General features: G+C 53.2%; 1 protein-coding gene across 1 annotated transcript in view; it reads left to right on the top strand.

The window, feature by feature from the left end:
- SLC6A5 (solute carrier family 6 member 5) overlaps positions 1–24769 on the top strand; it is a 68979-nt gene that overhangs the window by 36455 nt on the left and 7755 nt on the right. The window contains exons 10-14 of the mRNA XM_004711600.4: positions 2256–2380; positions 9558–9670; positions 10351–10482; positions 11258–11357; positions 20795–20895. Of these exons, the coding sequence (XP_004711657.1) occupies positions 2256–2380; positions 9558–9670; positions 10351–10482; positions 11258–11357; positions 20795–20895 (571 nt within the window). The remainder of the gene's footprint in view (positions 1–2255; positions 2381–9557; positions 9671–10350; positions 10483–11257; positions 11358–20794; positions 20896–24769) is intronic.

Genomic DNA, 24769 nt, shown 5'->3' with positions numbered 1-24769 from the left:
CTGGGATGCTGCCAAGAACTCACAGCTTAACTGCCACCTTTTCTTCCCTGGAAGGTGAGTGAAACTGGGCCAAATGCCAGCAGGTGCCAAGGAGGAGGAAGTGTGCTGCACGTGGTGGAAAAAGCCGAGAGGAAGTGGTGTGATACAGGCATGTGTGGAGGGAGCAGGAAAATGGGACTGGAGTAGGAATGTGCTCTCAGGACTTGAAGGAAATGGGGACCCAGGGTTGCTTGTGACCGGATTGGCGAGAGCCTTGAGTGTCCCAGACTCACTCACTGATGACCAAGGATGAACCTGAACACCAGCAAGGAGTGTAACCTTGCTCTAGAGGAAAGGCAGTGTGGCATGGCGGAAAGAACTCAGGACTGAGAGGGAAGGAGCCTGTCTGATTGGAGTCTGCTGTGGTTACGTGTCATGGAGTTGATTCTGACTCTTAACACCCCTATGGGCAACAGAATGGAAGACTGTGCGGGTCTCCGCCAGACTCACAATTGGTCTTCTGCTGGAGCTCATTGTTGCAGCCACAGGGTCAATCCATCTTGTCCAGGGACTTCCTCTTTTTCGTCTCCCCTCTACTTGACTACACACGATGTCTTTTGCCAGGGACTGGTCTCGTTTGACGATATGTCCAAAGTACGTATGATGAAGTTTTGCCTTCCTCGCTCCTAAGGAGCATTCTGGCTGTACTTTTTCCAAGACAGATCTGTTTGCTCTTTTGACAGCCCGTGGTATTTTCAATATTCCTCACCAGTACCCCAGTTCAAATGCGTTGATTCTTCTTTGGTCTTCCTTATTCAGTATCCAACTTTCATATGCATATGAGGCAACTGAAAATACCCTGGCTTGTGTCAGGTGCTCTTAGTCCTCAAAGTAACAGCCTTCCTTTTCAACACTTTAATGAAGTTTCATACAGCAGATTTACCCAATGGGATGTGTCCTTTAATCTCTTGACTGCTGCTTCCATGAGCATCGATTTGTGGATCCAAGCAAGATGCAACCCTTGACAACTCCAACCCTCACTCCATTATCATGATGTCACCTGCTGGTCCAGTCGGGAGGATTGCCGTTTTCTTTCCATTGAGTTGTGATCCATCCTGAAGGTTGAAATCCTTGATCTTCATCAGCCAGGGTTTCGAGTCCTCCTCACTCCGAGCAAGCATGTTGTACTGTCTTCATATCACAGATCGTTTACAAACCTTCCTCCAATCCTGATGCTGCATATGTCTTCATGTAATCCAGCTAACTATTTGCTCAGGATTCAAATCCTGTTCTACCATTGATTAGATGATTGCCGTCGCCTTTCTGGGCCTCTGTCCTCAGTGGTCACCTAAGGGACCAGTAGATGGCTGACCGAGCACGTAGGTTGTGCCAGGCTATGTGCCACACTGGCACAGTTTCCTTCTGTTCTGACGACCAGCTGTGGAGGAGGGAGTTCATGGCTGCAATTTTACCTGAACTAGAAAAGGAAGCAGCTCGCTCAGTCTCACAGGCAGGAGAAAGGGGATTTGAATGTAGCCCGAGGCTCCACGTAGCTGTGCTCTTCCCTTGAGTTTGAGGGTGAGTACATCGCGCAGGCTGGGGAAAATGGGACTGTTTCACCAACAGAGGGCCCTCAGAAGACAGTGGTAACTTCTGTCTCCTCTCTCCTCCCTCTGCCCACTTGTCCTTCTCCATGTGCCCCGACCCCAACAGCCCTCCTGTGTTGGGGGCTTTTCTTGTCTTATCGCCTTTCCTTCCTTCACCCACAGTTCCTGTCCCAAGTGCTTTCTCCACCCAAGGCCATATCCCATCAGCCCCTGTTCTCCAGGGCAGGCGTTCCCCTGTCACTGAAATCAGGGGACTGGATTCTACACCTCACTGGGTCAGAGTGTTGACCAGAGGCCGTGGAACAGGGCAGCAAGACAGATCCTTTTCAGACTCTTCATGCGTCATAAATCATAAATCCCAGGGAGTCTGTGTTCAGGATCGGCTGTTCCTTTCCCGGTGAGTAAGGGAAAATGAAGCCCAACCCACAGTGGGTCCATGTGTTGACGCGACTCTGTCCACATCATCAGGGGCAGCCCACTCGCGGTGCAGCACCAGGCTTCCTTCTGTTGTGCATGGGGCTGCCGGGGGCTGGGCTGACTCCTCGATGGCACTTCACAACAACAACGACGACAACCACCGCACACGCATACACACAGACACCGGTCTGTGCGTCTCCATTCCTACTCTCACAGCAAACCTCATGGCAGGTTCTGACCCTCTCCCTTCAGGGACACCCTAATTGTAACCTGCACCAACAGTGCCACGAGCATCTTTGCTGGCTTCGTCATCTTCTCCGTTATCGGCTTCATGGCCAACGAACGCAAAGTCAACATTGAAAATGTGGCGGACCAAGGTATGTATGAGGACCAACCTGCTGCTGGAGGCCAAGCCCCAGGCTCACCTCCTGAGCACCAGACAGCTTGCTGCTGTCCTTCTGGGAGCATCAAGGAGAGTGGAGGAGCTCAGGGCCTCCTCCGTTTCAGAGGAACCAAGGCAGCTCCAGGGGGTGCTCCCTGCGAGGCCTGAGGGGGGCTGGTTCCTGGGATTGCTTTACAAGCCCCCTTTCCTGCTCCATTCCGTTCCTCATTCACTTCTCATTCTTATTCCAGCTCCCAAGCCATTGCCCCCAGCCAGTTCTGACTCACTGCACACCTGTAGCACAAAATAGAAAGGCTATAATCTTTTCAGAAGTAGATTACCCCATCTTTACCCACTGAGTGGCTGGCTGGTGGGTGTGAACCAAGAACCCCTCAGTTATCCGCCGAGTGCCCTGGTAGAGCCAGTAGGTTAAGTGTTGAACGATTTCCCACAAGGTCTGCAGTTCAAGCCCCCCCAGCCATTCTAAGGGAGAAGGATGAGGCTGGCAGCTCCCATAAAACGTTTACAGCCTGGGTAACCCTAGGAAGCAGCTTGACCCTGTCCTGTGACGTCTTTATGGGTCTGGATGCTCTCCATTGCAGTGGGCTTGGCTGTTGTTTTTAATCAGACACTTGTGGGATGCCTCCATGTATCTGGGCCAGGCCAGGCGCCATGGGGACACGGGTCATCCAGGCTCTGGAGTTATCATTCCAGGAGCTGCCTGCGTCTTCGGTTATGGCTCAGATCCCAGTGCCTAGAGAACTCAGCTCTAGGAGTGCCATCCCTTTGGGGGGCTGTCTGATCTTGCTGGCTCTCCAAGGATCATTAATTACTGCCTCAGGCACTGATAATCACCTAGGGCCCCCAAAAGGCAAAGAACCAGCTTGTTCCAGGGGTGTAATTATCCCTCCTTGGAGAGAATTTTAAACCCCCAGGGAGCTTGGTTCTGCAGCAGTGCGCTAAATTAGAGGGGCCACAGGGAGCTGGTGGGATGATCCCACCCCTGTGAGAATTCTCCAACTTCCTTGGGAGGGAAGGGGGAGAGGATGAGGGGTGAGGGGCTCTGGTCCCTGCTGTCTCTGACCTCATTTCCTCCCAGCAAGGTGGCTGGAGCAGGTAAGTTTTGCCCCACTTTCTAGCAGGTCTGAGGCAGTCTGCTATTTTTGTGACATTACTGGGCTCCTCGTGAACACTGGCTGAGCTGACACAGACATGGGGCCATCTGGGCTCCTTCCTGCCCCTTGAAGGGGCTGGGGGTGGGGTCCTGCCCCTGAAACTCAAATAGGATTCAAATAGGATTTCAAGTAGGGTTTTCTTGTTTGAAAAAAGCAGCCTGTGTTTTCCTCTCACTTCCCCTTCCCAGGTGCTTGTCACCTCTGATTTTCAGGAGGGGAAGGAGCTCTTGGAGGCTCTAACCGATGCGTCTGTAACACCTGGTCGTTTTTTAACTGCAGGGCCAGGACATTCAGCAGCACTCCCCACAGAAAATAACCCTTCCTCCCCGAAGTCTCTCACCATCTGAAGTGGGACATCCAGGCAGGCTTGTCTATCACAGAGGCACCGCTGAGAGCCCACCCTCTTCCTTGCCGGGCAGTGTGAGCGCACAGACCCCTCCGTTCCTCTGCTCTCCCATCAGAAATGAGAGCCCACCCTCTTCCTTGCCGGGCAGTGTGAGCGCACAGACCCCTCCGTTCCTCTGCTCTCCCATCAGAAAGAGCTTCAGTGACCAAATACCTACGGAGATGCTGTGTCAGTCCAGGACGACTAGATAAACACATTCATAGACACTCATTTGTGTATAAGAAAGAGCTTTATATAAAAGAGTAATTGTATATTAAGGAGATATCCCAGCCCAGTCTAGAGCAAGTGTTTGAGTCTGATATTAGCCCATATGTCAAAGACCAGTCTATATAAATTCCTATTCAGACTCACACAACACATGCAATGATGCCGAATGCAGGAAGATCACAGGCCAGTAGGTAGAAATTCTTGTGGAAGCATCTCAGCCCTGGCATGGGTCTCCATGTGGCTCTTCCAGCTCCAGGGCTCTGGCTCCTTCAGTGTAGCTCCATGTGGCTTGGTAACAGGAATGTTGCACAGGGAGAGAGTGTGTCCTGCCTCCAGGGAGGAAGACAGGAGTTCTCAGAATCCTCAGGAGAAGGCCATGCCCATACAGAGGCCTCATTGGCTGATTGACAGGCTAGACCCCACCCATTCACGCAAGTTGACAGGATATTATGTAACTGCCACAGATGCTCTGTAAAAGACGAGGTTGGGACCAGGGGAGATGGACATGTGTGGGGCATGTGCTGTCAGAGTCCCGGGTGGAGGTGACCCGGCCCTATATGGATTACTGCTGGTTCCCTTATCCAGGAGTCGGAGACCCTACCGATCCAAATGAACGCTCACAAACTCCCACTAACATCCACTCATTTGTCAGCCCCTGAGGTTCCCACTTCTCTGCTGGGAGGCACAGGCCTGCAGAAGCATGCGTTCTGAGAGTCCAGCATTTCCTTTGTGTTAGAGTAACCAGCCTCTAACAAGATTGGGGGTCCATAGGTGCAACTGTACAGCAATAATATATAAAGATGATAGTATAGTCATAGAGAATAGGAGCGATAGGAGAGAGGATAAAATAAAGGCGTCAGACACATTTTATGGTAGCATGCTCTCCTCCGGATGTCCATGATCTCAGCAGCCAAGTCTGTGCAGAGAGAGGGAGTCTTTACTGTCTTGGGACATTTATAGGCAGCCATAATACATGCATATTCAGTAGTTACATACCTCACAAGGTGGGTGGTAACCACAGTCAAGTCCCTGAGCTCACAGGTGAGGAAACCTAATACCTGCATTGGAGGAAGGCAAGGTGAGGGGGGAATGGGTGCCACTGCAGGAGGAGATAAAAAGAATGTTTGCTTCTACAGGGAGAGAGAATCACCCATGTGCTCACTTTAAGGCAGCATAGCTGTTAGGGGAGAATCTGTGGGAATGTATTTAAAGCAGGATAATGTACTTGGACTTTACCTCTAACATACCCAAAGTGGTGGCTTTCTACCGTGGAATACTAGCTTTCCAGATTCTCTCTGTTAAAAGTGAGGGAATATAATCCTCGTCATATTTCCCTCAGTGTCAGTTTCCCACACCTTTGTGACCAGCCTGCAGGCACTGCGGCTGCCCCGTGTGTGCCATGGGCGGGCCTCAGTGATTCCTTGTTGAGCTTTTGTGGCTCTCAGATACAAGAAAGGAACGCTCATGGGACAATGAAGGTTCAGCCCTTGGCTGCTAACTGAAAGGTGGTGGGTCTGAACCCACCAGCTGTTCCGGAGGACAAAGACCTGGTGATCCACTCCCAGAAACCCCCACAGGGCAGTTCCGACCTTTCATTTGACTGGTGTCCTCAAAGACAACAAGACATAGGAGGCTCCCACTGTCCAAGCTGCTGACATTACAGCCCGTTGGCTTCCTCTTATAGGAAGAATAATATGTTTATGTCCCTGTTCTCTGGCCACTACCCATCTGTCATCTTGCTGCACGATGGTGGCCTGCATGTTGTGACAATGCTGTAGGCTTTGCCACTCTATTTCAAATACCAGCAGGGTCATCTATGGTGGACAGGTGTTAGTGGAGCTTCCAGATTCAGACCGACCGAGGAAGAAAGGCCTGGTGATCTATTTCCTAAAAGCAGCTCGTGGAACCCAATGGATCCCAACAGGACACTGTCCCGCCTATTGCTGTAAGAGGAGCCCTCCAGGAAGAGGCTGGGGCAGCCAAAGCAATGTGCTGAAGCATCCTGACTGTCATGAGGGTGATGGGGGGCTGAGCAACACCGCCTTCTGCTGTGTCTGGAGCATCCATGAGCCACCCAGGGCCGCTAAGAACAGTGACATCTTACTGAGTTCTTACTGTGTCCAGCTTCTAAACCTTTTCCTATGTCAGTGAGCTTATTTTTCACAGCAACCCTACTATTATTGCCACAGAATGGGTAAGGATCAGAGGGCACAAGTGACTTGCCTGAGGTCCCGCGGCTAGTAGGCGTCAGAGTCCGTCTTCTTCTGAGCTGTGGTTTCCTAACCTGCACACCAACCATTAGGTGTACTGCCTCCTTGTGGGAGCGGATGGGTATACCACATGGACTTTGGCGTCCAGCCCAGCCCAGCGCTGCCTTCGGCAAGTCATCTTTGGAGAAAAGAAAACAGCAGCAGCAACAAAACCCGGAACTCTACAGAACCCCTACCGGTGTTTTCCAACCCCACAATATTGTCCACCAGACGAGCCTGCTCTGCAGCTGCCTTCGATAAGCGGGCTTGGCTGCAATGTAGCTGGGAAATCATGCCTTCCCCTGGGAACTTCATTGGAAGCAGCTGAAATGGAACCGGGCCTAATATTTCGAAATCACTTCCCCTCCTAAAAATGCAGCAAAGCCCAAAGGATAGGTGTCTATTAAAGTGAGCCGCAGAGGACCCCAACAGTGGCCTTTCTTGTCGACTTTATGGGCCAACTGTCATCAGAGCCTGGAAGCGGCTTCCTCGGTGACTGCCGCAGAGCCCTGCTTCGAGCTGTGGTTTAATACAGACTTTTCCTTTATGGTTCACACAGGAAAGCCTTCACTAAATGCAAAAAGCTCTGGGATCTTAGGCATGCCAGGCGTAATATTTTAAATACCCTGAGGCCCACGCCAATGTTAGGAACTCACAAATCGATAAACTCCAGTTTTGAAAAGCGTGGCTCTGTTTAAAGTGAGAAAGGACTTCCAGATGCCCTGATTGCTCCTTCCAGACCCACAGGCGTGGATTACTTCCGTGGCACCTGCACCTGTGTCTCCTTGCGTTAGACTTCCGAATCATTGCAATGACCGTCACTCAGCTGAGTCATGAGCTATACGGCTACAGCCAGCTTCCCAGCGAGGTCATGAAGCCAGTCAGAACCCCTGCCAGGGCTTTCGAGTAGCGGAAGAAACTGTCGGCCACCCACACCCCCCCGAAAAAGACAACATGTAGTATTTGTGGGAAAGCCTAATCCAGAACCTTGACTTCAGAGCTCCGTGCTCACTTGCGTTTATAGTCAGTATTTTGTGAGCACTCAGGATGTGTGAAGCACAGGACTCAGCGCTTCATTTGCTCCTCGTTACTGCTTTGAAGGGTGCTACCGACGTCCCCATTTGGTGTTGTTAGATGCTGTCCAGGGGGTTCGACCCATAGCGACTGCATGCACAACAGAAGGGAACACTACCCGGTCCTGCGCAGCCTCAGTTATTCCTGTGCCCGAGCCCGTTGCTGCCCATTGTCAGCTTTTCATGCGGTAGAGGCGTGTGTGTGGCTGGGATGCTGGGAGGGTCACCCAAAGCTTCCAGCTGCTGAAAACCTTACACAGAGCTTGGAAACATTGTCAGCTCCTGAAGGCCTAATGAAAGGAGGCAGGGCATTCTTGGAGGTAGTGCCAGAGGCTGCCCATTTTATAGATGGGCCAAATGGAGACGGACAGAAATGAAGTAAGTGGGCCATGATAGCGCAGTCACAGAGTCTGAGTGGGGATGCAGACCTGTCTGACCCTTACAACCCAAATTTTCTTGACCCCTTCACCATGCTTCACTGCCAAGCTGCGCAGATGAAGGACCTGTGGGCCAGTAGAGACTTATTTTCTCCCGGCCTGCAATTCAGGGACACTGAGTCTCTTTTTTTGGGTCAAGATCTTTAAAATGGTAGATAGGTTCCTGGATGATGTGAATGGTTGATGAACTTGGCTGCTGATTGAATGGTTAGAAGTTCAAGTCCATCCAGAACACTGACCACAACTCAGTTCTCCTCAGACCACACGGGTTGCCTTGAATTGGAGTCATGTTCACAGTGCTTGGTTTGGGTTTTAGGTTTAGGGTCACAAAACTCACTGCTGTCTAACTGATGCCAACTTAGAGCACGTCCCCATTGGGCAGGGTAGAACTGCTCCTGTGGGTTTCCAAACTATAACTCTTTACGGGAGGAAAAGGCTTTATCTGTCTTCTGAGGAGCGGCTGGTAGTTTTGAACTGCTAACCTTACAATTAGCCGGTCCATCCATAACCACGATGCCACCAGGGCTCCTTTTGGTTTACAGTAGCGGTGCTTTATGTGAATCGCTTCTCCCAGAAGAGTGAAGAGGCGGGAGGGGTGCTACGCGGATAAATAGAAATAATGGCACTATTAGCAAACTCAGCCAATCTTACAAAGAGAGCTATTCAGTGCCACCATTGATAGCAGGAAAAAACAACGAAGAAGAACGGGGTTTATACACCAACAGATAAGACTTTGATGACGACGAGGAGGCCAGGGACAGGGACAGGGAGAGGGGAGGCATGGGTTGTTGAGGGGGAGGGAGGAGATATGGGGGGGGAAGAAAAAGAATCACATATATGGGGGGGCTTGGTAGGATCTCTGAACTAATTTCTTGAGATGGGCTAAATATAGACAGTGTGTTTCTTTAAAAACAAAAAACAAAGCAAAACAAAAAATCGCGGCAGATTCCCTACCCCTCAACCGAAAGGGAGGGAAGGCAAACTAGAAATGGACTTGCAGTCTTCCTAACAAGTTCATCTCAAACAGACAAAGAAAGAGAATCATGCCATGCTGTGCCTGCTTTGTCTCGGTGCCTCTTTCGGCTTCATCTCTGAGAACACCCCCAGGACCCACCTGCGGCACCCTGCACAGTACGGCTTCTCACACTCAGTCCGATGGACACTGGTCGCAGATACTGTCCTGCACAGCTTGTGCAGGATGTGCCACCGCATCCCTGGCCTATGCCCACTAGATGTCAGTATCGACCTCACCCCGGTGTGAGAAGTACAAATGTCGCTGAACATTGCCCAGTGCCTCCAGAGGGCCACAGCCAGCTCCGGGTGACAGTCACTGCTTGGGATGGCATTTCTGTGTGCCCCTCCCCCCCCCAGCTCATCCAGGACAAAGATGGGGCTTCCCGTGCCGTTTGCAGGGGATACAGCCTACCGTTGAAGTCAGGTCCAATTGGTCCCGAGTGTCCGCCTGGGCAGTTTTCGAACCTCCCTCTGACTTGCCCTCGTTGGGAAACGGGCAGAGCTGAGTCAAAGGACAGCGAGCAGCGGGAGGCCGCATGTTGCAAGGGCTTCCCGGAAGAGGGGGCCTTGAGCTGGGCTGCCTGTCCTCACCTCTGTCTTGCTCCTCCCAGGGCCAGGCATTGCTTTTGTGGTTTATCCAGAAGCCCTAACCAGGCTGCCCCTCTCTCCCTTCTGGGCCATCATCTTCTTCCTGATGCTCCTCACTCTTGGACTGGACACCATGGTAAGCCCCCTCCTGGCTGTGCCCTGCCCCTGACTCCCACCGAGGGCCACCTCTTCCGGGCCCCGGCCCAGCCTGGGGCAGAGGGGTGGGGCTAGGTACCCTGACCCAGGGTCCAGGCTAGGGGGTGGCCAGAGTTCTCAAGTTTGAGGGTGACCCGGGTGACAGTGCCCAGGCGCCCCGCTCTCACCTGCTCTTTTCCTCCCTGCCCCGTTGTGGCTTGTGAACCGTTTCCTACCTTGGTGTCATTTTTGCCAGAGCAAAATTCTGTGGGGCAGAAGGGGGACTCCTGCGCAGTTGGTCTTAGGGAAACGGCTGGGGCCTGATCCGACTACAAATCAGGCTGACAAGCTCTCCGAGTTTAGCAGTTGGGTGCAAAGAGGGCTTTTTCCTCAAGTCGAAGATCAAATGAGAAGTGAGTGGCGGAGAGGAATGGGCAGCTCAGGAAAGCGGAGTGGAGCGTAGCGCGCCTGCGCGGTGAGTGTGCGTACTGGCTCGGGCGTGAGCAGCACAGGCTCTAGCACACGCGTCCGGCTGGTTCCCCTGGCACCCGCCTGAGACCATTTGGACCCATCAAGGGGATGGAGCCCTTCGCGAACCAAGCCTCATGCAAATACCATGGTCCCTGGAGGGGCGGGAGGGACGCGTCCAGGCCCAGAGCGCCCCTTCCTGCCCCGTTTCAGTTTGCTACCATCGAGACCATCGTGACGTCCATCTCGGACGAGTTCCCCAGGTACCTGCGCACCCACAAGCCGGTCTTCACGCTGGGCTGCTGCGTTTGCTTCTTCATCATGGGCTTCCCAATGATCACTCAGGTGAGCGGCCTGCTGCCCACGGGATGCTGGGAAGGAGAGTGGGTGGCTGATGTCCAAAGAGCCAATAGCCAAATGGATGTCATTTTCCTGTAGAAAACACAGGGTCAGTAGGGATGCTGACAGCAGAGGGCAATGTGGCCACTGCCCTCTTGGCTATGGGTGGTGTTTCTAGTACCTTTCTAATTGAGCTGTGGTCTTCGTGCACCAAGGAGGCAGGTGCGCCCTGCTTCCTGAAGATGCAGTGCTGGAAATCCACATGTACCCGCAGACAAATTCCCAGGTGATTCCTTATCACATACCACGGTCTACTGCCAACCTGATTTCCTTACAGTCCTGAGCATCTTGTACAAATGTCTGTGTGTGTGCATGTGGGCACATACACACCTGTGAGTATGTGGGTCGAGGGGGGAGGATAGTCCAGAGACCAGCGAAGGGCATATGCAGGTCCACCATGTGCAGACATAAGGATAGAAGCGATCGTCTGTCCGATGCTGAAAGCACACGAGGAAGCCGGCTCGCCGTCTGCTCCCACGCACGCATCTCCAGGCACTGATCCTTGCCCCTTTGCCCTGAGTCTTTCCGGGAAACTGCTTTGCTCACATGCCAAGACCCCCTTCCTGGGAGCAGGCTGCACCTGAGGGAGGTTACTTCTGTGAGGACTTGGGTGGGGAGCTGCTTGTCCCCAAGTGCCCTCAGGGAGGGAAGGACTGGCCGCCAGCACTGGGAGAGAGAGCCCACTTCCTGCCCATTAGAGTCTTGTTTCTCTTCCCCTCAGGGTGGAATCTACATGTTTCAGCTCGTGGACACCTACGCTGCCTCCTACGCCCTCGTTATCATCGCCATTTTTGAGCTTGTGGGAATCTCCTATGTGTACGGTAAGGGGCAGGGCATGGACTTAGGCGCAGCCAGTCTGGAAGCACAAAGCTTTACATCCAAGCTTGCCTGGACACCTGCCATCCTGATGGGAGACATGGAAGGTGGCTGATGATGGAACTGGGACGCTTTTGCATTCCAGGGCAGTTAACGCTCTGTGTGTGTGTGTGTGTGTGTGTGTGTGTGTGTGTGTGTGTGTTTTGGGGGAAGGGGGGCAGGCAAAGGGAGGACTGCCTTGTGCCTTGATGTCTGCAGTCCCCTTGTAGCTGGAGAGGAGCCGGGGTGGGGGTGGGGGTCTTCATGGATAGTTGGGGTGACTGTCATAGCAATGGAGAGCACCTGGCTCACAGATGCTCAGAAACCTCTATCAGCATCACGAGGGCCTGGGGCCAATATTTCAGTCCCAGCTTTTCTCAGGAATAAACTTCCGGCTCCCTAATAGTTTAGCCATCCTCTAATCACCATAGCAACCTGCGCTCCACAATCAGAGGGACCCTCGTCAGAACAGCAGGAATGAGGAGCTTGCAGATGCCCTCCTGGCCCCTCCCTGGAAGGTGTCTGTGCTTGGAGATGTCTCCAGTGATCGTCTGGGCCTCTGGCATGTACTGGTCAGTCAGCCCCTGGGTGCCTAACTGGAGTGAAGCCCCTCCCATCTTCTCTGTGCATTGTGGGTTTGCTCAGAGTTTGTCCCCTCCCTGGATGGTGCAAATGGTTAATGCATGTGGCTGCTAAGGAAAGGTTGGAGGTTCAATTCATCTAGAGGTGCCTCAGAAGAAAGGCCTGATGACTTGGAACCCAGTTTTACTTTCACACACATGAGGTCACCATGAACAGGCTGATTCAATGGCCATTGCCTTTAAAATTTATAAGTCTTCTATAACAAATATGAAAAAGGTGAAAAACATCACTTCAGACTAACTGTATTTCAACCCCCGAAGAGATGGCGACATGCCGCCAGTTCAAGGTAAATACAGAGGGATGCAGGATCTGAGTGAGGGACAGACACACTCTCTGGAGCCTGAAGAAGAGGGGTCTGGGGCCCCACGGTCTGCAGAGCTCTGCCCTTCAAGCTGGGGGCCCAGCAAAGCTCATCCTAACTCCGGGTAGCTTTGATATGAGCATCTTGCTTTTAATGTAATCGTTAGCACCACACCTAATAGTTGCTCAGCAACACTGGAGACTGGAGGGGCTTAGTGGCAGGGGTGAGGAACCCTGGTGGTGTAGTGGTTACATTTTGGGCTGCTAACTGCAAGGTCAGCAGTTTGAAACCACCAGGTGCTCTGTGGAAGAAAGATGGGACTTTTCAACTCTGGTAAAGAGTTACAGTCTCAGAAACTTACAGGGTCAGTTCTACCCTGTCCTATCGGTCGCTATGAGTCAGCACCTATTTGACTGATGGCAGTGAGGTTTTTTTTTTGAGGGGTGGAGTCAAGATGTGAAAAAGAAGCCTCCCATGTAAATAAAGCTTGGATATTCAGAAACAGGAAGATGCGGCTGTCTTTTCTGGGTCTGGTGGAAGGGGAATTTGTCGTGGCCCGTGGTAACATTTGCACTGCAGGGAGAACTGTGTTTTAGGCAAGAGGAGCCAGGCATGCCAGCTGTCCTGATGGGATCAGAGCCAGCACTTTTGGCCGTTAAGACAGCCAGGTCCCTGCAGTGAGGCTCTGTTGGAAGACCTGCTGTCAGCGTTAGGATAAAGCTTCCAAGTGACATACATCTACCTGAGCAGAGAGTGGTGGAAACCTTTTGCCCAGATGCCAATGTACTGGCCATGGAGAGGCGAGGAGAAGCCTCACTGGCCCTACCAGCCCTATTTACCTCTCATGGGCCCAGATGCCACTGCGGTCACCAGCTGGTCTGTTGGCAAAGTCAGGAAAGACCTTCCTCTGCAGCACTGGTCCAAGTGCAGACAGCGATCTCATGGCCGCCCTGGTACCAGTGTCTGCACTGAGAACTGCACAGAAGACCTATTAGCAGAGCCGCTCCTGTGGTTCAAGAGCAGCACAGTAGTAGGAAGCTGCTGCTGTGGGTTGTGAGAAAGAACCTCGTGGCTCCCTGCCCTGAATAAAGCAGCTAGCACACCTCTGGTTTCCGAAGACAAGCTCAAACCCACGTGCTTCAGTCCTTGGGCTCTGCTAACTTCCTTGGGCTCGCTCAGGAAAGCCCACAGTGTGCAAAGGTGCTGGGACTTGGCCAGCCTCCAGAATCAGATTGAATTTAACTTCTGCAATTTCAGGTGGGGTGTGAACTAATAGTTTGTTTCTAGATCAGCAGTTCTCAACCTGTGGGTCGTGACCCCTTTTGGGGGGGTGTCAAACGACCCTTTCACAGGAGTGGCCTGATTCATAACAGTAGCAAAATTACAGTTATGAAGTAGCAACGAAAATAATTTTATGGTTGGGGGGGTGGTCACCACACATGCGGAACTGTATGAAAGGGTCGCGGCATTAGGAAGGTTGAGAACCACTGTTCTAGATGAAGGGATTTTTCAGATGCGAATCTCAGGCACGAATTGTTGGAAAGCAGCGAACCGAATTGTCCGAGCTGAACAGACCAGCCTGCACCTGTGTGCGTTCCACCTTTATTGAGGTGACGAGCCTCACACCGGTGCAGGATGAGCTGATGGCAGCTGGATGCAAACCTGTGAGGAACGGCAGGGAACCTGATTGAGGTGGTACCTTCTTTCTCTTTCTGGCCGTGGGATTTTTAATACGATCAAGCCGAGAGTGATCCTTCCTTCTCGCTTTCAATAACGTCTAGACTCGGGATTCTACCACTCCGTCGGTTGAAATAGGATGAGTCTAATTCTCAAGGTTTATCATTAGATGGGAACACCGTATGTATGTTATGCAAACAATGCGCATGTGATACGTTTTTGCATAATGAGCGCCTCCCCCTCCCCTCACTTTCTTTTCATGAGCATATTGTTTATCTGTTGCTGATTGCTGTTGATTGCAATAACCATTGGAATCCAATGGAGTTCATGTCGAGGCTGGGTGCCTGTTGACGTGACAGCCTGCAGCCCCTCACCAGCCTGCCCCGGAGTACCGGAAGCAGCCCCTTCCCAGCTCCGCCCACGGCCTTCTCCTGCCGCAGAGACAGCCTTCACCAGGGAGTTCGGTCCCAGCCCAGGAGGTGCGGAGTCTGCGCACTTGAGCCAGCGAAGCTGCTGGGATGGGCAAGGGCAGCGCGTGCAGCTGCGTGCTATCAGGCACAGGCGTCGGGGGTGGGGAGGGGGACTGGCGTTCAAGTCCGTGTCTCCTGCCAGAACAGATGCCCCAAGCTAGTGGTGAGGGCCGCCGGCTCTGAGAGGTTGTAAATCCCTCGCTTGGACAATGTGGGTCCAACTGGCCACTTGGTGGGTCCACAGCAGGCAGTGTGTGACCATACCCTCTCCCTTGTTGTCCTTCCGCCCGGCTTCACGTCAGAGGACCCAGGCTGTGGCCGCCCCACGGTAGCCGTCTCCGGAGGGCTACCTGGACACGGACATGGTGAGGAGCCAGGCGGCTCACAGGCTTGTCTGTGGACTGTCCTAGAGCCAACGCTGTTTCCCTTGTTTATTTTCCATATGGGGGTGGGGTGGTGGTGGTGGTGGTGGTGGTAGTGCTGTGTGTATGTGTGTGTAAGTGTGTGTGTGTAAGCGTGTGTAATGCCAAGGAGCCCTGGTGCTGTCATGGCCACGCATTGGGCTGCTAACAAGGGCAGCAGTTCCGAACCACCGGCCTGTCTGAGGGAGAAAGACAGGCTCTCTATTCCTGTGAGGAATGACGGTCTCAGGAACTCGCAGGGACAGTTCTACTCTGGCCTGCCCTCTAGGGTCGCTGTGAGTCAGCATCGACTCGGTGGTAGGGCGTTTGATTTGGTTTGGGGGTAATACCAAACTCGACCCATGACTTCCTGACCATGGCTCAGGTCACTGTGGCCAGCTGGGCCCCGCATTGTCTAAGTGAGGCCGTGTGACCTCTCTGTGCCGGGGTGTGTGTGCGGCCAGGAGAATTAAGGACCCGAGCACCAGCCCGAGGGGCCAGCCCCATCCGCCTGGTCATCGGAAAATGTCACTTTAGATCCTATTTGTATAATGAAGGTATTCATGGAAGGGGGGCTAAAGGACCAAATAAGGTTGCCATTCGCTTCCAGAAATGTCTAAAGACGTGTGGTGTATGCATAGGCATGCTATGCCAGAACTTTTAGAAACCATAACCCCCTCTCTTATGTGCATGCACGTGCGTGTGTGTGGTTTACATGCGTGTGCTATTTGTGGAAGAAGATGGTAGTTGATTGGGCCAGTATTCCTCAGAGGTGTGGAAGTGGGGTTGAGGCAGCCAGGTTTAAAAACGGACTACCCTGAGTTTGGGCAGGATCTCTCTCTCTCTCTCTCTCTCTCTCTCTCTCTCTCTCTCTCTCTCTCTGGTATAAAGAGAGGACACCACACTGGCCAATTCGGCCTCCTCCAGGGGGACGATAGTGGCCTCCATGGTGATGGCTTAGTCACGGCGTCCCACCACCACCCCTCTTCGTTGTCGGATTTCCCAGCCCATCAACCTTCCCTGCTTCCCAAACACGCCCTTCCCACCCGCCCTTCCCAGGTGACCACTTTGGCGGCTATCCACTAGCCTTCTCTTGTCCGGAGCTTCCTCTGTAACAGATGGTTCCCTCGGCAGAGTCGCTGTGGAAAAGAGGCTTGTGTTTCCCTGGGAGCCTGGGCTGGGCCTCTGGCTGGTGGACACCAGGCAGGAGAACGGTTCACTGGCAGACTCTACCTTACGTCCCACTCAAACTGCAGTGTCGAAAGTCACCAAGCTCCTGGGTCATACCTCTGTTCAGAGCACCTCTGCCCTGTCCTTATGAGGGGGTTGTGAGAGTCATCCTGGGTGGGTTACATCTGCTTTCAGTTCTTGTTACCCACCTGCAGGAGGCACCCATCCAGGTTTTTAAGAATGAAAGAAACCAAGCGATAGAAAGAAAATCACCTCCCCTTGAAGCTGCAAACTCAAGTGTGCATTTCCCCCAAACGACACCCCCCCCCGCCTCCCCCCGCCTTTCCTCTTGGCTGGGATCGCTGCACATCTTTTTAGGGCATGGCATCTGTAAACTGTTGGAATAGATGCTAGTTCATTGGTAACTGGCACCATGGACCAGTGGTCATTACCTGCTCACTGCGCGCCCCAATGCCCCGAGGCCGGGGGATGGGGGGGTGGGTTCTTTCTACACTTGGGACCAGCCAGCAAATCATCACCTTGCCCACCCGCTGCTGCGGGAGAGCAGACACACTTCCAACACTGCGAAGAAGGTCCGTGCTAAGCCCGGCAGCTCTGCCCTCGATGAGTACTTGCGCTTCTCAGAGAGGAAAGGAGGACCAGAAGAGTCGGGGACACCTGGAGGGGTGGCTTGTGAGAGAGAAAGACTGAGGCTCAGGGCGTGTTAGCTGAGCTCGTTGCCACCAAAGGCAGGGAACCCAGAGCCAGCCTGCAGGGGTTACCTCTGCGCTGGGCAGGGGAGGCTTTGGATGGAGGATGGGAGGATCATGTCGAAATCCTGTGTGAAGAGCCCACTCCCACCTAAACTGTCTTGCTGCGGTCGCTCTCGTGTGCCGTGAGGATGGAAGCTGGGTGCCCCACGACGGACAGGTTTCAGCCGAGTATCCAGGCGAAGCAGACCGATGAGGAGGAAAGACGTGGTGACCCGCTCCTGAAAATCAGCCCCAGGAAAACGCTCGGGATCACAGCAGTATAGTGCCGCGCAGAGAGAGCTGGAAGAGGAGCCGCTGGGTCAGACGGCACTGGAAGTACACAGCATTGGCCACAGGATGGGGCTCAAGCAGACCGCGACGCAGCGCAGGGCTGGGCACGTGCTGCTGCTGGTGGAGCCAGCAGGAGTCATGTGACGAGATGGCAACTCACAGCACCTGCATGTGTGAAGCAGCGAGGGGTCTGGTATCTCCTGGGGACCACCTACCTCTTGGCGGGACTCGGTGGAAAAGGAAAATGTGGGGTGCCTTATTAAAAGACGATGAAGACTTCATAGAGCATTAAGGCAAGGGTGTTGCCCTTCTTGGAACGTGAGGCCCAGGCTACTTCCTGCACGGCTTGTCCGCCCAGGAAGGCTGTGTTGGCTGCACGGCAGGGAGATGAGCGCTGATGATGATGCCATTCACACCAAGGCCAAGGGGAGGCTTATCAAGACAGAAGCTACAAAGCTGCACAGGCTGAAAGCGAGTCATTGTTCGGTTGAAGTCAATTTCAGATGGTTTGGTTGCATGGAGTTCATTGGCGAGGTGGGGGGTGGGAGTCTGAGCCCTCAAGTCTTTTGTGGAGTCTAATCTCATAGCTTCCAGTAGCCACAGGCGGCTTTCCTGCCAATTCCAATTTGGGTTTGATTCATTCTGATCCCTTCTGGGGTCTGACTACTTTGTTAGCCAATCAGCTCTGCCAGGCTCAAACTCGTGCACACGCGCCAGGCTCCAGACAGTTCCTTTCTCACGAGAGAGGTCTTGGAGGCCACAGGGCTTCGGGTGGGTGGGAAGGACAGAGCAGGCAGGGAAAGTCATGCAATCAAAGGCCTCGAGTGTAACGCGCCCTTGACCTGCTGAGGAACTCCTGGAGGGATTCTGAGCGTGAGCCGGGGCCCAGCGAGGGCTGGGGCTGGGCGGGGGCGGATGACTGGCTGGAAAGCCTTGCTCAGAAATGAGCCAGACTCAGGGAGGAGCTGGCTGCTTGGCAACTCCCAGCCGGTGCCCTGGCTGTGTCCGTCAGCCTAGCTACATGTTGGCAAAGCAATCAGAACTGTCATAGAGCCCAGAGGCAGTCTGAGCCAGAGGCCAGCCTGTCCATGGCCCTCAGGCTGGGATTCCCTGGGAAAAAGAGGGCTTGCCCAGGACAGAGTTGACCCTGAAGCCCCAGCCTTCTTCTCAGCTCCAGGGCCACTCCGCTCCTGTGCCAAGCTGTCTCTGCTGGACACTGGGCATACATCATCTGCGCATCTGAAAGCTCTGGGTCCAGCTCTCTGCAACCCCTCCTCTCCGTAGGAGGTGGTCCTCCAGTCTCCTCTGAAGACTAGTTTCCCGAGTCAAGCCACTGGAGACACTATCCCTTGGGAATGGTTTGGGAGAGAAGAGCACCTGGGCAAGGGATTTCTCCTGAGACTTGAGGCCTGTGTGTGGGGTGTGCTTCGAAGGCCTCGGCTCTGTCTTCTGTTTCTTCGGTTCTCTCCCCTCGTGTGTGTCCAGAGGGCTCAGGATCTCAGGGCTATCATTTGAAGACCTCATTCAGCCACATGAAAGGACATGGAAACGTCCAGAGATGGCTGGGTCACCACCTCAAAATACACAGCTCTTGCTGGTGAAGACCAGGAAGAGACTTGTAGCCCCTGGCGGTCTTGAACTGATCTCTCCAGGAGGGTCCTAAGAAGGCATGTGGCCGAGTCCCCACTGAGAGCCAAGAAAAGGCTGCAAGGCAGGAATGTCTCCATTGAGGCCACACTCCAGCTAGAGGGAGAGCCGGGTCGTGTTCTTCACACTTGCCGACTGCCAGAAGCAACCAGTCATAGACGTACAAGCCAGAAGGCTCCTGAGAAGCGGGCACCACGAGACTTTGCTTCATGCGTTGGAGATGGTATGGGGGGTGGGGGGGACCTGTCCCCAGCAAATTGCATCGAGCTTGGTGAAGCTGAGGGGCAGTGAAAAAGAGGAAGGCCTTCAGTGAGATGTGTTGACAGGGGCTGCAGCACTGGGCTCCGATTGAACAACCATGGTGAGGATGGGGCCGGGCCGGGCTGGCCAGGGGTTGGTTCTGCTGTCCACATGGCACCTCCCAACAGTCACTGCAGCCGCAGCAGCAACATTGTGGTTGGCCACAAGCAGATTCGTCTTAAAGCAGAGTAGGAAGCTCAGGTGCACCCTGAGAAGTTTTAGGATGAATCAGGAAAATTTGCCTTTGGTGACTACTTCGTGACACGGTCGTCGTTCCCCCCCCCCCCCCCCCCCCCCTAGGCATCCCCTGTGGTGGCTGGAGGTTTGTGGTCACGCAGGCTGGCTGCCCTGGGTCTGCATTGTGCACGGCGCTGAGACCACAGAAAGGTTCCAGGACTCGTTGGCTTAGAAGTGGTTATTCGAGTGGTGGTTTTTTTTTTTTTTTGAGCGGATACCCAACTTTAAAAAGGAGAATCCTTTACTTAGGAGAACAAGCACCTAGCTTAAGAGTGCTGCTCAATGCCTCTCTGTTCCCATGTAGCCCACACTCAGATCAAGATGTGGGACATCCCCGGGAGCATGGCTTCACAGAGCGGACATGAGCTTTCTGCCTCAGAGGTGGTGGTCAATGCTGGTCACATCTGACTTTTCCCCAGGCAGCAGGGAGCAGGCCCCTGAGCAGGTAGGGAGGTGTCCAGGAAGGAGATGGAGGAAGGGAACCACATGGCAAGGGGAAGCCTGGAAGAGGAGCATCCCAAGACGACTCACTTGCCCCCCAGGGGCTACGGGGAGAGGCCGCAGAGAGCCGGAGCCCAGGAGGAGCCTGTGGCCACGGTCCAGAAGGCCGGAGGCTGCTTAGGGAATCATTCTCCTTGGGCAGGACAAAAACCTCAGCTCCCATGACCTGCAGGGTGCCCACTTCTCAGCGAATGACCCAGAGGACGAAGGAATGCTGAGTGTTCTAGCCAAGAACACCGCGCCACACATCGGAACTGATGAGCTCCGCGACCTTCCGGGCTCCAGGGCCCCACGGTTCTGAGACAGCCACGTGGCGGCAAGCCCAGGGAGGATGCAAGAAGCCCCTTGACTCCAAGCACTCCTCCGTGGGCAGCTCCCCACGGGGTGGCTTCAAAGCTCCCTTCCTAAGGGCCCACGGGGCGTTGACTCGGTGGGGTCCTTAGATGAAGCTTCTTGTCTGCATTTTATTTTACTTAAGTTGATTGGGGAGAAGGGAGGGGGCAGTACGTCAAGTTTCAACCAAGAAGGTGTGGGCCCATGGGATGATGCTGGTTTTGCCTGCCGTTCCCATCCTGCAAAGGGCAGGGGTAGCCTGACGTGCTCCAAGAGGGTCTTTGGGAGGGTGGAGCACACAAACCAATGTGCAGGGACTTTTCCTCTAAATCCCAACCAGGATGTCCGAAGGCACTCTGCTTAGTGACCACAGTCTGCTGAATTGGGTTTGCCAGTGCCACCCGCGTGAACATGGCAGGCCTTGGCGGTGCGGAGGAATCCGGGCCTGACTGAAACTTGTGCTCTTGTGAGGTCGCCATGCGATGACAATTTTGAGTCTCACGGCAGAGAGCAGTTCATGTCTCTTTGTAAATGTTCAATATGTCAGTTCTCTGATGGTTCCCAACACACCAGGCTGGGATCGTCTCCAGCCGGTGGGGTTTGTGGGAGACACCCTAGCCCCAGCCCCACCTCACCCCGACCATCGCTCCTCACTCGTGGCTTCTGCTGGTCTGTCTGCAGGCTTGCAACGATTCTGTGAAGATATAGAGATGATGATCGGATTCCAGCCCAACGTCTTCTGGAAAGTCTGCTGGGCGTTTGTCACCCCAACCATCTTAACCGTAAGGACTGCACGCTGCGGGGTGCACTGGGAGCTTTGTACGTGCGGGGGCACGCGATCGATCGAGGTGTGGGCCTGTGTGTGAGCCCCGGGAGTTGACTAGGTGGGCGTTCCTTTTGTCTTTCACAGGCAGACAAAGATGGGGCGGAGGGGGGTGGCTCCCCAAGGTGAAGTGCCTCATCTCAGGGTCATAGCAGGTCCAGGACAGACTGACACCCGGGAGCAGGTCTTTGGGGCAGGCCTGTGGAACGCTTCCCAACACATTGGGCTGCTTCCTCTCCTGGGACAGAGACAATGACAGCCACCATTGACCAAGGGTCAGCCTGTTCCAGATGCTGTGTAAAAGGGCAGGTGTTGTTTGGGGACCTCAGTTCTGGGGACAGCAGCTCTGGGAGGCGGCCCTGGAATGATGCCTGGTCTACCGATGAGGCCACTGAAGCCCAGCCACGCAGCGCGCCCGCCTTCATACCTCCAGGAACCAGCACAGTGTGCATTGTGTCCCAACAGCCGGGCTCCAGACCCCAGGCTCATACTACTGCCAGGACTACTAAATGTCTCCACTCTTCAGCAACCAATGAACCAGTTAGACCTCTCCTGCTCATTTCCATAGCGTTTGAGGTTTAGCTTCTCAGCCTCAAATGTGATGGGAATATTTGAGATCCTATGATATTCATCTTGAAGATCAGAGCCCTTCACGTGCTAGTAAATCAGCACAGGAACTTCCACTCATGTCTTGTCACCTCTCTTAACATGCCCTGGACAGGCTGCTTGGTCCCACTTGGCACCCCAACCACAGTAATTGACAGAAGTCTTGTTTTTATTCCACCCCCCTGCCCCTGCCATATCTGTAATCGCAGAAGGAAGCAGACTGTACTACTGCCTATAGCCAGTAGGTGGCACTAGAACACAGAGGAAGGCCCTTGCTTTATTATAAAGGCAAGGGCCAACATCTTTAAAGAAAAAGGGAAAAAAAATGGCACAGTATAGAGTAAAATTATAAAGGAAAAAAATGTATTTTCTTTTGTTTTACTGTCACAGTGATTTTCAAAGCACCCAAATTTCCTTCTGAAAAGCTAGGAGCTTAGACAAAAAAGAAACAAATGACCCCTCCCCCCCAAACCATAAAAACCATTCAGCATTTATCTGTCAGTCCCGATGCCCACAGCTGTACCCCATTTTAAAGACTGACATTGATTTGAAGTATCCCACTAATTTTGGTGCATGAGATTTGAAAGCCTTGATATAGGTTTCCAGTCTCCTGAATTCAGGACCGAATGTGTGTGGGCACTGGGATTTACTTCGCTGGCTGCGGGAGAGAAACATTTGTGAGCTCCCTCAGTGGGTGGAGAATTTCCCATCCCCAGTTTCCCAAGGAGCCCTGGTGACATAGTGGTTACAAGCTGGGCTGCTGACCTCAAGGATGGCAGTTCGAAACCACCAGTCGCTCAGAAAGACAAGGCTTTCTACTCCCACACACAATTACTGTCTCCGAAACCCACAGGGAGAGTTCTAGCCTGCCCTTCCGGATCACGATGAGTCAATTCACTGGGTGGCCATGTTTGGTGGATCCAATCTCAGCTGAGCCCCCCCATTTTTCCCGAGCTACTGCCAGGAAAGACAGCTCCACCACCGCCAAACACAGCCTCATCCTCGAGCGAACTCCGGGTAGCACGAGTCTCCCCGGGCTCTCAATGGCTGGCTTTTTAGAGATACACCACCAGGCCTTTCTTCTGAGGCACGTTCAGGTGGACTTGGACTTCCAGCCTCTTGGTTAGCATTTGAGCATGTGAACTGTTTGCATAGGACCCAGGGGCCATGTCGAGTGAGTGAGGCTTGGTGGGCCTCGAAACTAGCATCTGTTTTAGATCCCCTTGCCCCCAACCTAGCAGCCATTAAGCTTCAGACAGTCTGACGACGTTCTGCAGAAAGACAGCACACATAGTAATTAGCACTGCTGTCCGTTGAAGCCTCCCAGGAGCCGGTCTTCTACCACCATGGTCTTTGAAACTGCAGCCACCCAGCCTGGAAGACGGTTGTGCTCACTCCCCACTTTATAGGTGGACCGGTTACAGAACTCACCTAGGGCCACCATGTTTGCAGGTGAGAGCCGTGAATTGGATCCAGGGCTGTCTGAGCCATAAGCCCGGTGCTTTCATCACCAAGGAGAATTTGGTCCACCGGGCGTGAAATGGTTCTGACTCCTTGGCTGCAGCCTCTGGTGTCAGCAGTCTGACATCACTGGAGCCTGGTGAAGGGCTCAGCCCTGGAGAGCCTGTGGGGGCCTGAGCTGAACTGATTCCATGCCAGTGGGACTCTTCTTGGGACAGCATTTCAGGGAAGAGGAATTGCAGGGGCTTACCTGTATTGTTTGGGAAGAAACAGTCACCTGTTCTGTGTTTGACCTGATTTCCACACTGGAACTCACATCAGAAGCCTATGGAGAAGTCCCCTGAACCAGACGCCCCTGCTCTGTTGCTTGAGAGCTAGAGGCAGTGACTAGTGGTCCAGCCTATCATCACTGTCAATCCCTGACGCCCCATCCAGGGAGCCATAGAAGACCAGGTGCTCCCAGTTCAGGGCAACAGAGTCAGTTTTCACTGACTCTGGGAAGTCTGGGTCAAGAGCAGGCTTCACTTGCAATGGTACTGATGTATCCAGAAATGAGAGTCCAAGAACCCGGCCCTTTTACCACCTGTGCTTCTGTGAAATGGACATTTTACATGTTCTGGAATGGGCTAAGATTAGGGTCTAAATTACCTCAAAGCCCGTGAAATGAAATTCATCATGTTTATAGGTGCCTTCTTGGATTTATAGAGCTATAAATATCCTCCATGCAATTATTGTATACCTAGTCAGATCGCAGTACTGAATTATGCACAAACATAAGCAGATGTATTGCTATTTATATAAGTAAATGAAATGGAGCAATTAGCCATAATTACATTAGGCCACACTGCCACAAGACTGCTTAAGAAAACTTGTAACTCTGGGGGCAGTTGTGTACAGAGACGCCTAGAGTAGACACTGTTTCCCAGAGGGCACCCCAAGTAGTTGTCTTTAGGCTCATGTGGCTTAGAAGCCATATAGGGAATTATTGTTGCATTGAAAGAACTGCTTGCCCAGCTCAGCAGCCTGGGCTTTGCAGGAACAATGTAGCTGCCTTGTGCTTGTACCCTGCTTCACAGGGTTCCAAGACACTTCACCTGATTCTATTTTCTTACTCAATTCCCTAGGATCCCTCTGGGATTGTTATTATACTTTGCAGGCAGGGTCAACGTGGGGGAGAGGACTTAGGTCCTTTCCCTAAACATTTGGCCAAGGCTGCTCTGAGCAGGAGCAAAAAGGGAGTCACATAATATCCCCCCCTCCCCACCAGGTTCTGTCACGGCTTGGGACTGCTAAGCTCCCTTTGCGCACTTGCCAGGCAGCACCTGGATGTGTGCGCTCTCCATGCAGGGAAAGAAACATGGATTCAGTCCACTCTTAAACATTTAAAACACAAGGGCTGCTGTGAATCAGGGTCAACTCGATGGCAGTGGGTTTTGTTTTTTTGGGCAGGGGTGGGCAGTGGGAGGATGCTCCTAATTACATTAGTTAAATCAGCTGCACAAGACCTCATTAGAGTCTGAAAAAGCAGTGATGTTACTTTGAGGACCAAGGTGCGCCCTTGACCGAAGCCAGGATATTTTCGACGACCTCAGATGCATGTGAAAGGTGGCCCTGAGTGAGGACCACTGAAGAGGAACTTTGGGGCTGGCGCAAAATATTGACAGTGGCACGAGCTGCCCAAAGGACTTCTTGGAAGAAGCAAAGCCGGAGTGCTCCTTATGGGCAAGGACGGTGAGACTTTGTGGAGCACTCCTTATGGGCAAGGA

Source organism: Echinops telfairi, unplaced genomic scaffold (assembly GCF_000313985.2).
Source record: "Echinops telfairi isolate 266 unplaced genomic scaffold, ASM31398v2 ScPeMD7_60;HRSCAF=208, whole genome shotgun sequence".
NCBI lineage: Eukaryota > Metazoa > Chordata > Mammalia > Afrosoricida > Tenrecidae > Echinops > Echinops telfairi.
Note: the sequence above shows the minus strand (reverse complement) of the source record. Positions and strands in the feature narration are given on the sequence as shown.